This window comes from Neospora caninum, chromosome X, assembly GCF_000208865.1.
Source record: "Neospora caninum Liverpool complete genome, chromosome X".
NCBI lineage: Eukaryota > Apicomplexa > Conoidasida > Eucoccidiorida > Sarcocystidae > Neospora > Neospora caninum.
This window is the reverse complement of record NC_018396.1, coordinates 259,470-276,045: the sequence shown is the minus strand read 5'-3', so window position 1 is coordinate 276,045 and position 16,576 is coordinate 259,470. Positions and strand designations below refer to the sequence as shown.

The 16,576-nt window shown below is 56.2% G+C and overlaps 1 protein-coding gene across 1 annotated transcript; it reads right to left on the bottom strand.

The window, feature by feature from the left end:
* Window positions 1–2,209: 2,209 nt before the first annotated feature.
* Window positions 2,210–15,473, bottom strand: NCLIV_045110 (putative elongation factor Tu GTP binding domain-containing protein; the record flags this gene model as incomplete). The annotated part of the gene is made up of 15 exons (XM_003884060.1): window positions 2,210–2,374; window positions 2,995–3,087; window positions 3,444–3,734; window positions 4,199–5,095; window positions 5,374–5,469; window positions 6,154–6,514; window positions 7,043–7,686; window positions 8,420–8,608; window positions 8,997–9,661; window positions 10,281–10,650; window positions 11,203–11,892; window positions 12,279–12,419; window positions 12,849–13,040; window positions 13,371–13,699; window positions 14,126–15,473. 15 exons carry the CDS (start codon window positions 15,471–15,473, stop codon window positions 2,210–2,212), a joined length of 6,471 nt encoding a protein of 2,156 aa, XP_003884109.1.
* Window positions 15,474–16,576: the final 1,103 nt, after the last annotated feature.

The window sequence follows — 16,576 nt, the reverse complement described above, 5'->3', positions numbered from 1 at the left end:
CAGGCATCGGCGGTGTGCGGAGAGTCAGTGGAAAGGAGGGAAGCCTGGCAAAAAAGCGGAAAGTGAAGACAGCTGTGCATGCAAGCATGCACACGGCGGATTTTAACACCTGGCAACAAGTCGAGCGCTGACTAGTCGGCCGGAATGCGCCGACGTTCGTGTCTCCTCTGTGTGTGTTCCGTCCCGGTTCCGCTTTCTCGAGCATCTGTTTTTTCCGTCTTTGTTTGGCGCGTTCCATTTCACAAAAACTGTCGATCCAAATGTGGAGAGGTAGCTACACCGGCAGGCAGGGAACTGCTGTTTGATGCCTGTCTTTCTGCATGGCGTTCGAGTCAGCACGTTTCCTCTTGGCGCACTGAAAGTTTCGTGTCCCGGGGTTCCCGGAGGAAATTCGATTCCTTTGAGAGCGGCTTGATTTAAGGTCGAAGCAGGCAGGCTGCAAGCTCTTCGGCTTCTCCAACGTCGCCCCAACGCCCAGGGTGAAGCTGAGAAATCTGTCCTAGGTCTGTTTTTTTTTCTAATTTGCCGGCGATTTCTTGAATCTAGACTGAGCAATGTCTGTTGATTAACACAGCAGGAAAGGTGTGCATGAGAGATACGAGGAAGTGTTACACGCAGAACGGGGGCGATCCCTCGTTCTTTTTCACGTCCGGCCGAAACTTGGACGGCTATCTGTATCGGCGGGTCTTTTGTGGCGAAAAGAGGTGCACGAAATGGTTTGGCATTGTCTCTTCACGAGTGAAAAAACACGAAGTCAGGGCAGAACGGGAGAAAAAGTAGAGCACGGCTATGGGGAAGGCGATGCCACATGTCCAGTTCGAAAGACTGAGCCCCTCGTCGCGGGGAGTGATGAGAAAAGCCGATACCTTTACACGCCGTAGCGGTCATGGCAAGAGCTCGGAGTTCTCTTCAGGATGCCTGGCGGGATGCTTTTTCCAAGGCATGACGCCGCTCCCGCATGCTTCGCTCTCGTCGCTTAGAGCCGGTTTATTCACCGTAGGCCTGCGCGAGTTCTCCCCTGAGATACCAGACTAGTCTCATGTGTCGAATCGCTACACGCTGATACCAGTCCTTTTGGTACCAAGGTCACTGCGACAAAAAAAAGCCCAGCATGTAATCTTTAGATTTGAAGCACAGCGAGAAACTACTAGCTGTACCCGGAATGGGCGCACATCTAACTGAGAGCTCTCGAACCCAAGCAATAACACAAGAGAACTTGGAGCTGGGGAACAAAGACACTCACAAACTCTACGAAGCGTCTGATGCGGTGTATGTGACACGAGGGTAGCCATTCTGCAACTCTTTTCTCGCAGGGCAACCACGAAGGATCGTTGACACGGAGTTGCGGGGGCTCTCTCGCGTCAGTTCTTCCTTTGGCAAAGAGCGGAAGACACCTGCGCTGGAGATAGCGACGTTCGTCGCGAGGCTGCCACGTGGGTGACGTCACCCGAACAGCATGAACGGGGCCTCCCCGCCAGCGCCTGCCACGGACAGCCGAGTATTTCGGGGATCGGTGCATTCCAGAAACTGCCACGTGAGAGAAATGGGGGGGGGGGGGGGGGGGGGGCGGTTAGCCGTTCCATTTCAATCGGCGGAGTCTGTCTAACTTTGATGTACGCATTCTGATCATCCAAAAATCTCTCCATGTTCCTTGAGAAGCAACCTTTCCCGTGAAACGCACGGGACAGACAATCAACGCAAAGAGGGAGGCTGCGATGCATCATACATATAAACCCGCTTTGCGTCGTTTCTCCGTAAAAACGGGACACCGTATCTGTCTTCATTTCGATGGTCTGACCTTCCTTCCAGTCGCCTTGGCGTTTTCGTCTCGCGCTAATATATATCCGTGCAGGGGAATTGAAAACGCGCCGCTCCCCAATCTGGGGCACTGCCGCCCACGTTTGCGTAGCGGTTACGGCTTTTAGCGGCTCTCCAGAGGTTCCCGCGTACTCTATGCAGTGCGTTACGCCACGCTGCAGCGACACCACGTGTTCTGGCGGCATATGCACAGAGATCCTGTCTAAACGTCCAGCAAATGTTTCCCTCTCGTCTGCATGACTACTGGCTGAGAGTGGAGGCGATTTGTGACCCTCGTCTACCGGGAGTTCGACAGGAGAAACTGAAAAAACTGTGCGTTGAGTCAGCCACAGAGAGCGCGAGTGCACTGAGAAAGAATCAAAAGAAAAGGTGCTCCTCTGCTCTGTCCGAGCTACTTCTTCTTCCGTTTCCCTTCTTTCGCTGCTGGGCTGAAATGCAAAACATCCCCAACTGCCAGGTCCGAGAACGCCCCGTCGAGCATCACCCCGCACTCGGTCCCCGGACCTCGAACCGTCGTCTCGGCTTCTGGACCGACTCGCAAGGAGACGAGAGATCCCTGCAAGCGTGCATGCAAAAAATACAAACACGAGAAATAATCTACAAAACCCTCGGCGGCCTCCAGAGAAGGAAACGTGACCAGTTGGATGCTGCAGTGCTCGAACGTAGACCGTCGCACATGCATCGACAACGAGACACCCCGGCTGACACATGTAAACATATAAACATGTGTAACCCTAGAACCACACGCTTCTACCTATATCTATATGCATATATATATATATATATATATATATATATATGGAGGGGGAAGGGCGCTGTTTGTCGTATGGCGATGGTGTTTTCGTTTCCGTGAGACGCTACCACACACGCTCAAGCGAAAGGGCGATCAGTACAAAGGCAAAGAAGCAGAGCACTTCCAGTTCCTGATAGAAAATGCAGAGCCACATGCACGGACACCGGCCAGACATATAGCCGAAAACCTATGTTTGCCGCCTAAACGACTCGTGCAACTCTGCACGGGTCTCCGTCGCAGCCTGGCACCCCTCCGGAGTCGATTTCTGTCTCGCGCGCGCACCGTGGGCACGGGCGCAAGACTAAACCTCGCTTGCGCGGGAAAGAAAAGGGCTTGTCGCGGTAGTACAGTGAATTCACTGTCGACACAAAGAGGCTTCTCACCTCGTGGATGAGACGGCCGTCGCGCATGACTTGCACGACAGCCCCAAGATTCACCTCGCCTTCCTCCACGCTGCAGCCCGCGACGAGGCCAGTCTAAACAAAAACACAACAATGTGCCCGGAAAGGCGTGACCGAAGCAGTCTGTCTAGAGGCGCACCTAGAACCAGGCACGTACCGAAAAACGGCAGAGCGCCAAACTCAGAGACAAACACAGACACCGAAACACCCACACCTAACCATGTCTATTTATATATAAATAAATAAATACGTAAATAAATAAATACATAAATAAATAAATACATAAATAAATAAATGTGACATCTATCTGCAGACGCACGTTAATCTATATGCTTGCATACACGTATCGGTGTTTCGAGAGGGGTTTTGGGAGGTTCCGATTGAGTCTGTCGTTCAGTGTTTTCCATCAGGCGTTCGACAATGAGAGTTACCTTGAGGTGGAAGAGGGCTTTAACTATCGCCTTTCCCGCGTAGGGTTTCAGTCCTACATCCTTTTTACCACCGCCGTCTTCTCGCTCTGCGTCGCCTCCCTTGTTCTTTTCTCCGGTTGTAGAGGGCGAGGAGAGCGCCTGGCTCTTCGCAGGCTTCTCCCCCTCACCGCGTTTCTCGTCTTCATCCGGGCGAAGCAAATGTCTGCGCCTCAAAATCGCTTCAACTTGCGCGACGGCGTCGTACACGACATCGGCCACCACCAGCGTCGCCCCCTGCAATGCGGCTTCTTCCTGGACAAGACAGCAGCAAGCTCGCAGAGACCCGAGGACAGCGACAGTCGGGAAAGGCCGCGAGAAACCCCAGAGGAGGCGAACGCGACCCGGAGACAGACCGCAGAGTAGAGCGGTCAGCCGTGGTTTCCTAGGATAGTTCCTTTTCTCTATTATGTTGCCTTGCGCTTCATGCGTCTGACTCTCCTCCTTCCTTCTCGCCGCTTCATTCACCGACGCCTGACCCCCGCCCTGTGCAACGGCCCCAGTCCCTCTCTCGGCCCTTTGTGTTCTCTTTCTCTGTTTCTTCTCTCGTTTTCTCTGTTCTCGTGCTCGCTCGTATTCTCTCCGTATTCGCGACTCCGTCATCTCAATTAGTTGTCTCCCTTATTGGGTCTCACGTACACGCTCCTCCCTTCTTTCTTCGCACATCGTCTTTCGCGCGTTCATTCTCCCCCTCTTGTTCGCCTCACGATCTCTCCTACCTTGACTTGTTTGGAGACGGGCGTCGCAAAGGCGACAACTGCCCCAGCTTCTCCGTGCTTCCAGCGCTTTGGTTCAGCCTCGTTTCCGCGTTTGTTTTTCTCTCGCGAGACAGCGACCGCCTGCACATCTTCGATGGACACAACGCCCGCCTTGGCAGAGAGGATCTTAACGGTTCGTCGCCCCGTGTTTCCTCGCCCCTCCAACGACTGGCGCTCCTCGCCTACGCGGTGCCTGAGAGCGCTGTCCATCGACCAGTCGGACGACGCAGGACCAAATGCTGACGAGGCAGGAGAGGCTCTTACGGCCCTCTGTGCGCTTATCGAGTCTCTACCGGCTTCACTGTCCGCGTCAGCAGCTGGGTCTGCTGCGCCTTGGCGCGGAAAGACGGCCAGCGGAGACGCCTCGCGCAGCTTTCCTTCCGCGACTGCACTCGCCTCTCGAGACGGACTCTCGTCTTGCGCCCTTGAGGTATCTCCTTTCGTCTCGCCTTCCTCGCGCTTCTTCCGCTGACCACGCCCCTCATCGTACTCAAGGCGGCGTGTCCACGTGTCTCGGATCGCTCTTGCGACCGCGTCGGGCTCTGTCGCCGTCGAGGAGGAGACAGTCCCCGTCTGTGAGGTCGCGGAGGCGGCAGCGCCCCCGTCAGTTTCGGCGCCGCCGACCGCGACGGGCCATCCCGCTGTCTCATCGGCAGATCCTCCGACCCCGGGTTTGTCTCCGTCTAACGAAACTGAGGAGACGCCGGAGACCGTCTCTGACGCAGAGTCAGAGGCGAGGCCGACCGCAGTCGAAGCGGGGGCCTTGGGCGATGGAGCCCAAAGCCCAGCGAGCGCCGACGCGAGGGCCTCAGCGGTCCCCTGCTGGTCGGCCTTGATCACAACGGGGAGAGTAAGAGCCTGAAGAGTGACAACACCAAAAAAACGGCATTTGCTCCTCCCATGAAATCTGGTCATCTCCTTGGGGGGGGGGGGGGTCGAGACAGAATCACGTTTAAAATCATAATCAGCAAACGGCCGTTTGATTGCCGTGAACGGAGTTACAGTTTCGACTGTGTGTTTGCACACAAAGCTGGAACAGAGAAGCGTGCATTCGAGGCTAAGCTGGCAAAGGAGGAGCAGCGCGTCACAGAGGAACCCGTCGGCGGGTCTTGACTGCTTCCTTTCTTTCTCCTCACCTCATCCTCTCCATGAAGCAGACGGTCGAGGACGCGCATCTTCGCCTCCCGCGCACGTCGCATGTCTTCCGAGCGTTGCCGCTTTCGCCTGCTCAACTGCGGAGACGCGTGGCGAGACAAAACGCACAGAGAGCGACGGAAGTGGCAGGGGACGAAGACACCCCGAACCGGGAGAGAGACAAAAGAGGCGCAAAACGATGAGTCTCATTCGATGCGCCTCTTCGGTATTCCTTTCATCTCTGGCGGTTATCCCAATCCTCCCTTTCTACAAATGTATAAAAATATAGATACAAACAATATAGATCTACCTCTTCCTCAGTCTGCCTATGTATAGCGAGAGGTACCTATACACCCACAAATATATATATATATATATATATATATATGCCCGGCATATGGACATTCGGCCGCTTTCAGAAATGACATGATCGCTTTTGAACCTATATGGCTAGTCATACAACTACACGAACAGTTGAGCTATGGGCCGCCCTTAGTTTCGCTCTTCTATTCACCCTTGGTGGTACAAGAGGGGTAGTTATGGGGACTGCAGGTACCCAAACAAATAACGATTTTAGTACCTGTAGGAATAGCAATCAAAATTGTCATAGATGAGAAGTCTGCACGTGTATCAACTTCTAGACCGACACTCATCATGTGATGTGCCCACAGTAGGGAACCAAGGATAGAGATGCAACCCATTGCTAGAATCATAGATTGGCCACCGAAGCCCGCTCTGCATGAATACATAGATAGAGTTTGGGAGATTACACCGAAGCTCACTTCAGCCAGTTGTCGTCCGTCGGCTTCGCTGTTGATAACAACAAACGTCTCTCCAGGAAGGGGCAAATTTTCGGACGGAAACCCGCAGACTTCAAGCACCTCGCCAGCGAAGCCGATGTCGACTTCGATCTCTTCCGTCTCTGTTCCTTTCTCGTGTCCAGAGTGAGCAGCCACAGCCCTGTCGAGGGATGCCTCGGCGTGGGCTTCGAGCGCTCGGCGGCTCCTCTTTTTGCCTCCCCCCGACGCATGCGAAGCCGCTCTGAGCGTCTCCAGGCGGCCGCGCTCTGCTCCGCACGTGCCGCGGAGACAGAGGCGCCGCACGCGACACACAGACGGCCCAGCCAACACCGTCGCGCCTCTCCTGCGTGAAATGGGAAACAAGAAACGTCACACAGACCAACCAGAAGAACGTTAAAATCGGCTTGTATGTAGATAGACGTACAAATGAATCGATAGGCCTGGATTATATAGAACGATAGATATACATATATATATATACATATATATATATATATATATAGATGTATACGTATAGAGATAGATATATACCTGAACATGTGTATTGGTATATATATATATGAACATGGATAGGTATAGATAGGTATCAACAGATAGACAGTTGGAGGAAAGGTGAGCGGGATCGAACTCCGAGAAAAGAGACACGGATCTATCAATGAGAGGCTGAGAAGCGAGACGCGTCTCCACAGACGCGCCTGTCTTTCGCCACTCTGCCGCGACTCTTTTCTGTGCGTATAGGCCGACAGGCGGCGACGAAAAAAGGTACACAACAGTGGGGACGGAGCACACTAACGGGTAAGTCTGCCGGGGTAAAAAGCAGAAACTCCTAGACTCTAAAATACCAAAAAGGACTCAAAAGGCCACAACGCACCGGACAGAGCCCCGCTTTAGGAGAATCGAGGCACAGCCTCCAACTCCCTTTCCTACAAAGGACTCCATGACGAGGCCTTCGCCAGGGCAAGCGACACTCGATTTCAACTCTAGCAGTTCTGCTTGGAGGAAAATCTTCTCAATTAGATCGTCCAAATCATCAGTCTGTTCGTTCGCGCCTTCCTCTTCTTCCTCCTCTACCTCTCCCTCCCCGTCTTCGTCCATCTCGTCTTCCCCTATCTCGTCTTCTCCTCGTTCTGCTAGTCTCTGCTGGCCGTCCATCTTGAGCTCTGGGCTTCGCTCTTGAAGCATTTTGCTCCGCATCTCTGCACCATTCCGTCTTCGTTTGGAGCCTGTCGCCGGTTCGCAGCGTCCCTGCTCGACAGTGCCGCCCTGTCTTCGTTTTTGTTTCTCCGAAAACTTGTCCAGAAACACTTTTGCGTCGACGAGGCCGACTTGCACGTCGCCGCCGAGAGGTTCCGTCACCACGCCGTGTTCAGCCAGCTGGGAGAGAACCCGGATAACCGGAGGCGAAGACAGAGGAGAGTCCGAGGAGGAAAAGGGAGAAGAAAGAGACGATACAGACGACAGCCGGCTGCGCTTCGTCAGCGCGACAACAATGGGAATATTCGCGGCACGGCAAATCTGCGAACAACCGAGAGAACCAACACAACAAACGCGCACAAAGGTTGCCCAACAGTCAAAAGAAAAGAACGGAAAGAAATTGACTTCGGACCAACTTCGTCCATATTCGTACACAAACAGAGACAACCACTCCATACATAGCCACCCATATATACATATATATACAACTATATATATATATATATATATATAGATGCAGTTACATATAGATATACATACCTACGAAAATAGCTCTCGCTCTCCTTATCTATCTATCTACCAATGTATATATATATATATATATATATATATGTCGAATGTCTGAGAGCGACGTGATGGATTTGTTTGTCACTCCCCAGTCTCAGCCCATCGACTCATTTCTACAATCTGACTCCTCTAGACGTATGGGCGGATCGAAAGCAGCTGTTGCTCGGCACGCCCGTCCGGCGCGTCATGAAGAGCACACTCGATCTTGAATTTCGTGAGCAGATTGACGGAATAGTCCACCTCGTGGGAGATATGCTCCAGACGCAGCTGATAAACACTCCTTTTTCTCGAGCTGCGCATCAGTCCGCTCCTCAACCATCGGGCTCTCCCCGCCTCGCGGCGTCATTTTTCCCGCGAACGGCTGGACTGCCGGCAGGCGCGTTGCTGTGCCGGGCGGACCTGCCTTCAGTCAAACCGAGTCCAGACGGACGGTAGAAACGCAGCAAAGCGTTCACGGAAGCTTAAGCACACCCCAAACCGAGCTTACGTGGATGCTTCGCTCGGTTTGCGGCTGCACGCCTTCGTCCACTGCCACGACGAGGACTGCTAAATCTGCGCCGGAGGCTGCACGCTCTCGCATCTGTTCAAATGCGGAGTGCCCGGGCGTGTCGAGGAAAGTCACCGAGGAGGCGAGAGGAGAGGCCGAGGCCGCAAGTGGCGAGTCTGCGTACACGAGCTAGAGGTACAGCACCCAGAACGCCACAGAGAGAGACAGACGTCGGAGGCGCGGCCGGAACAGAGAAGAGAAGGAGAAAAAACGAGAGAAGCGAGGCAAAGGCTGCGAGGAAGTTCCCGGGTTATCGCCTGCTGGAAACGAAGAGTGGCACTGTCGAACAGCTGCTGCGAACAGGATGAAGCAGAGGCGGGGAAGCCCTCAACCGCTTCTGTTGAAACACTCCCCACTCTCGTCGCCCTATGTCCCGTGTGGCATCTGGCCCTCGCCGTGCGGCTGCAGGCATCGAGAAGACCGCCTCTGAGTCTCTTTTCATCCTCCGCTTTCTCCTCTCTGTGCGTTGCGTGCCTCTCCATTTTGCCTGATCGTTCCCGGCTTCTGTTCACCTTACCTGAAAGGCAGAGAGACGCTGCGTGATGCCGCCTGCCTCGGCCGCTGCCGACAGGATCGCCCGCTTCTTCGCATCAAGGCCGTCGTTGATTGCCGCCACCCGGGGCCCATCTCGCCCTTTCTTTGGGGCCTTTTCCTCCGCCGTTCTTTTCGCGAGAGTCTGTTGCAACCGCAGCAGCGCCTTGAGCTTCAGCGCGCGCAGCAGCGTCGTTTTCCCGTGGTCAATGTGCCCCAGAATGCAAACAACGGCAGGTCGAGCGCGACGCACGTCTTCCATCTCTCTGGCGTCCGCGTCTCGCGCTGGCTGCGGACTGTCTCCAGAGTCGGTACCGGTCTCTCGGAGACGCGCGAGGAGTTTCGCTTCTTCTCTCAAGAGCCACAGCTCTTCATCCAGGTCTGCCTCTCCACTGTCCGAAGCAGACGGCGGCGAGAGGCCTCGATCGCGCAGCGTTGGCGAGGCGTGCTCCGGAGCGGCCGCAGCCGTCCAGGACGAGATCTCGTCTTCGAGGAAGGCCCCAGAGATGTCTGTGTCTCGGGAGGACGATGGCCGCCGAGGGCGATGTCTCTCTCTCCGAAAAAACGCCTTTTCGTCTTCTTCGCGCGGCTTCGAAGGCTGCCGAGAATACCCGCCACGCCGGCGAGTTCGGCCCGAATGGGCGACCGACGCTGAGGGAACCAGGCAGAAGCCGAGATGAAAAACAGAGACGCAGAGAGACATGCGGGCAACGCGCGAACTTTCGATGCGGTTTTGTAAACCAAATACGTTTTATCGTTACTGATATTTCATTGACGCGTTGAGGACACAAATACTAACGGACCAGCGGTTTGGCATTCGACCGGGAACGCAGAGAGACAGCAGACGGAAAGCGATGCATTTGGGAGGTGAGACCAGAACCACGCGCGGCGACATGGCGGCATGAGAAAAACAGAGAAGAGGCGGAAAGGGTAGAACCGAGAGCAGCGACCGGAATAGGCAACAGAGAAGGAAGGAGCACAGGAAGAAGAGGCATGAATCGAAAGAGAAGAAAGAAGGGGAAGAAGGAGTAAGGGGGACGACGAGGGGAGACATCCTGAGAGCGTGGAGGGTGGCTAAGGAAGACGGACACGCGCGTGCAAGGGGGCGGAAAGGAAACAGAAACAGACCTCGACGACGAGAAAGTGACACGGAAAGGCGAAGAAACCAGAGCCGCGACAGGGCTCACTGCGTGTGAGGTGTATCGGCAGAGAGAGCGAAAGGTGAATCGGGTTCTCTGGAAAACATGAAAAAAGTGCACCAGCACCTTACCGTCACCAGGGGCGGCTTCATCGTCTAAGAGGAACAAGGCACTCGCCGGTTCTCGCTCCGTGTCCTTTACAATCTCTTCAATGACCGCTTGGTCTTCGCCCTCGTGGTTCGTCCTTCGTACACCAAGCTGCCCCAAAGCTTCGTCCTCTGCCAGGCCGGGACTAGGGACAGAAAAAGAAGAAGGAGAAGAAGGAGAAGAAGAAGAAGGAGAGGAAGGAGAGGAAGGAGAAGAAGAAGGAGAAGAAGAAGGAGAAGAAGAAGGAGAAGAAGGAGAAGAGGGAGGGCAAGTGTAGAGAACTTGCCAGCGAGGAGAGGTGTCACTGGGCGGAGCCTTGAGCCGCACCCGCACGAGCTCCCCGGGCATCATCAGCTGAACGGGGAGACGGAGAGAGGAATAAAGCACGGCGAACGAGAATCAGGAAACGCCAAGGGGCGAAAGAGAACAGCAAGACAGGAAGAGAAAGGGGAGCAGAGAGAGAAAGAGAGGGAGAGGAAGAGAGAGAGAAAAGAGCTCGGAGCGGCAACAAGAATAGTGAGTGGAGAGGGAGACAGGCAGAGACAGCGGCGAAGAAGTGGAGGAAGGCCGACGAGAAACGGAGTTATTGATTTCCATGTCGACAGCCGCACGAGGCTAGAACGAGCAAAGAGATGTTCCACTTCTCGCCTCTCCTTCGTCTGGAGATACGACTCGTATGTATACCAAAGAGGCGGCAGCTTCAGAACAAACGCTAAACAGCAAATCTAGTCCATTTCCACCAGCCAACAGATACTCGCGTGCTTGTATACGCATATAAATACATATATAAATACATATATATATATATGTATATATATATATATCCGTAAATACACGCATGTCCATGAATAACTGTATTTGCTGCCTGCTGCATCAATGTGTGGCAAGGGCGATCTGGGCGCGTACCTGGCGTAAATCGACGCGCGTCTGCGGTCGTTTGTTGACGCGTCTAGCTGCGTGGTCTTCGGCGCCGTCCTGGGCCTCGTCAGAACTTGCGTCTCCCGGCCAGCGAACAGACGACCAATGGAGGAAGCCCCAGGGCGTCTCCGAAGCTGCTGCCGCGCGCGTGTCTTCTCGAGCTCGCCCGTATGCCTCCGCCGATGCAGGGAGAGATACAGACTGCGGCGACGCACACGCGAGTTTGAGGATCGCGTAGCCTTCCTCAATGCGAACAACTCTCGCGGCGACCTCTAAGCCGACGACGGCGAGCGGCAGACAGGCGGCGTCTCCCGCCGACACGCTTCTTCTCCCGTGCGCTTGAGTATCGGACTGTCGCCGCTCGTCGCGCGCGTCTGTGTCTCCGCGGTCGCCGGCGCTGCGTGCGGACCCCGGCGCCGGGCGATCAGCAGATCCGAAAGCCGCAGAGGCGCTCGGCCAGAACTTCTCGTTGAACCCAAAGGTCCGACTCGGCTCCTGTTCGACGCGCCCCGCGCCCTCGCTCGCTTCTCGTCCTGACCCTGAGGCAGGAAGGAGCGAAAGCGAGGAAGCGAACGGACTCCTGAATCTGCGGTCGAGGGGCTGTGCCTCCGCCACAGCCGCAGGCGCCTCCTGGGCATCCGCAAGAACCGCTACTTCCCGGAGAAGGTTCCCGGACACCTGGCACGCACGCACAGGCAGGTGAAGGGGAACGCCCGTGCAATGCCAGCGCCAAGTGGAAACGACGCGGCGTTTGCGGATCGGCAGATGCGGGGGCGACACAGATCCAGAAAGCCCCGAGCGGCTAAGTGCAGAGGGGCCGTGTCCAGGACCCGACAGGCGAAGCCTCCCACAGGAAACAAACAGACAGGATGACCGGGAGAACTCTGCGAGAGCTACGCGATCTACGAGCCAGCTGCGGAAGTCTCCGCCGCACTCGGCGTGTGCACAAGCAGTGAACGTGTTGAGTTCCGGAAGCCTCGGTCGCTCCGTCCACTCTACGAGGTTCCCCAGTTGCAGCGTCAGCGAATGCGATTTGCGGCGCGCATCCTTTTCCCTGCTCTCACGTGGCTAGCTGCAAAGGTCGACTCTGAGCCGAGGGGGAGAGGCGTGACCAGGACGGAGGACGCAGGCGAAAGAAGTTCGCCAATCGCCGGCGGTCTCGACCAAGCGCCGCCGTCGGCGTTGTCGCGGAGGCGCCGAGAAATCTGCACACGCAGAGGAGACACGCGGAGTTGAGAGCGGATTCCAGAAGACGGGAGTCGACGGAAGGAAGCTCGAGCCCCGCAAGAGCCAGGATGGGCAGCGCCGACCTCGGGGAGTCGCGGACGAAACCGGAGAACCTGCAGAAGCTGAACGATAGGGTTTAAACGGCAGATGAGCCGCAGAGACGCGCCACCAACACGCGCTGAGAGAGAGGGGCAATGCGTCGCCAAGACACGGAGACGGACAAGACGAACGGGAAGAGAAGAAGGAAAAGCCGAGATCGCTGGGTGTCCCCACTTCGCACCAGAGACACGAAAGGTGTTGTTGCTCAGCGAGGCGAAAGCCACAGAAAGACACAGAAAAAGAGAGAACGACAGACACCGACAGAGATACACCGCGAAGGACGTGGACCAGTAGATCTCTCCCCTTACCCTTGAGATATGCACAGTCACCGGCACGTTGAGATTTCGAGACTTGGGGCAATCACGTCCTGGCATAGCTCCTGTCTCGCTTTCGTCCTGCGCGGCCGCCCCGCGGATCTCATCAGACGGCAAGACGCGCTTCACGAGACGCAGAAACGCCCGTTGGTCAGACGCAATGTTGGTGACGAGTGCCTCATACACCTGAGAAGAAAGAAGCACGTGCGCACGCCCCGGCGCATTCGGCAGGTCCAGCAAGCGTGGGAAGATTTTGTTTAGAGGTGCGGGGCCGCAGCTGAGACGATGCACAAGGCGCGCGCCTGAGACGTTCCGAGCTTTCTTTGGACTGAGGGTTGTAGCAGACCCCGCCGAGACGTATGGGTGCACGGACCACAACGGTCACTGAGAGAAAGAAGAAGCAAAATAAGGGAGAAAGGCGGCAATCACACAGCTGAGGATGTGCACGAGATGGTGGGCACACGATTTAAACGGAGGGAATCGAGGCACAAAACGCTTGAATGCTGCCGTGCTTACAGCTCCAACCTCGAGGTTCGTGTCTAAGGCGGGCGCGCTTCGCCGTCTTCCCTTGGGCTTTCTGACTTCGTCGAGGATGCCCGGATTCTCGCCTGACGGTCGAAGCCTCAGCGGTCCTGCGCTGTTTCGCGGGGGCGAAAAAGGCAGCCCCTCAGCAGCCTCCGCTCTCCGGCTGTCGCCGCCGCGCTGCGTCTCCGGTCCCAGGCGCAGCGCCCCGCGCTCTTCGAAGGCGCCTTGGAATGGCCCACGAGAGGGCGAGGCTTGCCGCCCCGCAGTCTGCGGGTGCGCCGTTGGGCGCGAGGGAGGAGACAGGGGCAAAGCCTGCAGGCCTGAAAAGGCCCCGGCGGGAGGATCCCTCGTCCCTTTCTGGTCACGCGTCGGAGAGTGGGGAAGGCACCTCGCCGGCTCTGTTTGAGGCTGGCGGCTCCGAGAACCTCTCGTGCCCACGTCGAACTCTCGGCGCGGAAGTGGAGAAACATCAACCGACTCAGGGAAAGTCTTGTCGGGGGGAAACGCTCGACGATTCGGAGTGTTTTTTCGCAGCGCCGGCGCACCTCCCTGGGCCCCCGGCGTTGCCCACTTAGGCGGAGGGCACAGTGGAGACAGTGACGACGGAGAAGAGAAAGGGGGGCAAGGGGTTTGCTGTTTAGAGGCAAGTCTCTGTGGAGGGACTCTTCCGTCGAGTTGGTCGGCGTGTGTGTGTGGGCTTCTTGCGTGGTGATGCCATCTGTTGTTTGGGTGGTTCTGGTGTGTACTTTCCCCAGCACTGTTGCTTTGAGCCCCGAGAGGCACGCGGGCCTTTAAATTTGCGTCGCTCGCGCCCTCCCTCGCTGGGAGGCCGGTGACGAGCGGCGCGTCTGCTCTGCTCAGTGCCGAAAAAAGACCGAGAGGCGGGGTTGGCGAAGAAATGGAGAGGAGAGAGGAAGGGAGAAAAACGGGGAAGGGAGGCGCCGAGAAAACAGGTCCGTGGCCATCATACGACGCAGACGAGAAAGGGGAGAACGAGGAAGAGAAAGAAGAAGAAGGAACAGAAGACAAAGCGGAGAGAGAAACAGAAGGCCGGGGAGGGTGAGGGGACCGGTAAGTGCGACGGCGGCGGGGAGCGAACGAGGGGCGATGGCCCGAAAGACGAGGCACCGCAGACGAGCGAGAGAGCGAGAACGAACAGAGAAGGAAACCGGGGGCGAGATCACGTTTGGGGTGTACCGGAATCCAAGACGTGGAAGGGGAGACGGAGCACGAGGGGACGGGATCTGTGTCTTGTCGGTCTCCTAGAGAAAGAGAAGTACACGGCAGAGCCGGAGCGGGAGAGCGCTGTGGGTCAGGGTCACAGGCAATTGAAGAGGCGGAAGAAGGAGACTGAGCAGAGGGAAACAAAACAGGAAGGGAGCACGGAGAGGAGCGCGGGGGGAAGGAGAAGGTGAAGGGCCACCAGGATGCAGGAACAGCCGAAGCGCGGCAGAGCGAAACCGTGTCAGACTCCCCATTTTTACCGAGCGAAAGTGGAGCAAAAATCCAGAACGACAAGAGTGACAAGGTAGGCGTTGTTGCTTTCGCAGTTTGCTTTCTCCTCAGGGCGTAGAGGACGAGGCCGCCCAACACCAGTGGGGGGAAACGAAGGCAGAGGAGAATGAAGACCAGGCGAGACAGACGAAGGAAGGAAAGACAGTCAAAGACAAGGAAAGGAGACCATATCGACAAGCAGACGGTCGAGCTGGGTCTTGAACCTTCGCGTCCACGGCGCGAGTGAGGAGATGAGAGAGGAAGAGCGAGGACAGCCGGTTCCTGAAGCGAGAGAGGAAAAGGAAGTAAGGAGGGGAGGCTAAGCCAGAGAGGCGGGGAGGCGAGAAGAAGATGCAGAGCACGAAAGAAAGGCAGCCAAAGCGGAAGCGAAAAGACGACGGAGAGTTGCTGACGAAGAAACAAGGTAACTGAGGAGAGGCGCGAGATTCCCGTGCTCCAGCAAGGCACGGGGGAGACATACAAGAGGAGACAGAGGAGGACGATTGGAGGCGTCCAAGCCCGAGCCTGATTCGTAGCGAGATGCGTCGCGTTTGTCGCGAGAAGAAAGGAGCAGTGAGACAAAGACGAAGTTCTCCCCATGGAGATTAGCGGACACGAAACGCCCAGCTGGCAGCATTGGGGCCGAGGGTCAAGACAAAGCTCCGCGAAGACAGAAGCGTGAGGATGTGAAAAGCTGGTAGGCGGGAATGAGGAAGGAGGAAGAAAAGGTAGAGAAAGGGAATTCGACTGAAGATAGAGAAGGGAGAGGGAAAAGGCAGACAGAAGTGTGAGAGAGGCAGGCGGAAAGTGTCGGCGTCTGGCGGGTGCGAGAGAGGAGAAATTCGCAGGAAAGAAGAGCCGTTAGGAGGAAAGGAGATCGAGGACAGAAGAGAGAGAGAAGAAACGGGAGTGCTTCTGTGTGTCGGGGAAGTGCAGGGTCGCTAGCGGTGAAAATCGAGAGTCGTAGATGCGCATGCAGGAGATGGGAGACGCACACATCTCCAGAAAAAACGCGCTCAGCCACAATCACACAAAAGAGCGAAACGATGTGCCTCCTACGGTTTCGAGAAGGAACAGCGAGAAGAACAGAAAGCGAGAACGGCTGGCCGTGTCTTTGTCGCTTCCAAGGAAAAAAGAGTCCGCGTCGCCGCCACCCTCTCCGTTCCAGCTGGCAAGCAGCTGTGGCCGCGCTAGCGTCAAGGTCGTTTGAATTTCTCACTTCCACGCGACTCGCGCCAGGTTTCCCAGCCTGAACAGCAGATGCGTTGCACAGTCAGCGTTGTGACAGGGGACTGGGCACAGTCGGAGTCCTTCGAAACGGAGTTTCTTCCGCGCGGTCTCTCCGCTTGTCTGGGGTGTGCGGCCACGTTGAGCTTCTCAGGGCGCCTTTTTCACGGCGTGATCCGACGCTGCATCGGTTTTTCGGCCCTTTGGATTCTCTGGTCCCGCTTTTCCCGTCTCCGTCCGTGGTGGATTGCTCACCGCCGTGTCCTCCACTCGATACTGTCCTTTTTCATCACCCCTACACAACTGCTGGGGAGTCAGTCGCATCCGGAGAAAGGCGATGTTTTCCCCATTCCGTGTACCGTCGCCAGACTGAAGCCTGACACACATCAACTCTCTTCGCCCCGTCAATCTGCTGCACACAGCTGCCTAAGTGTATCTCCAGAAAAAGCCTGCTACTCGTCGCCCCCTAGCCGCGA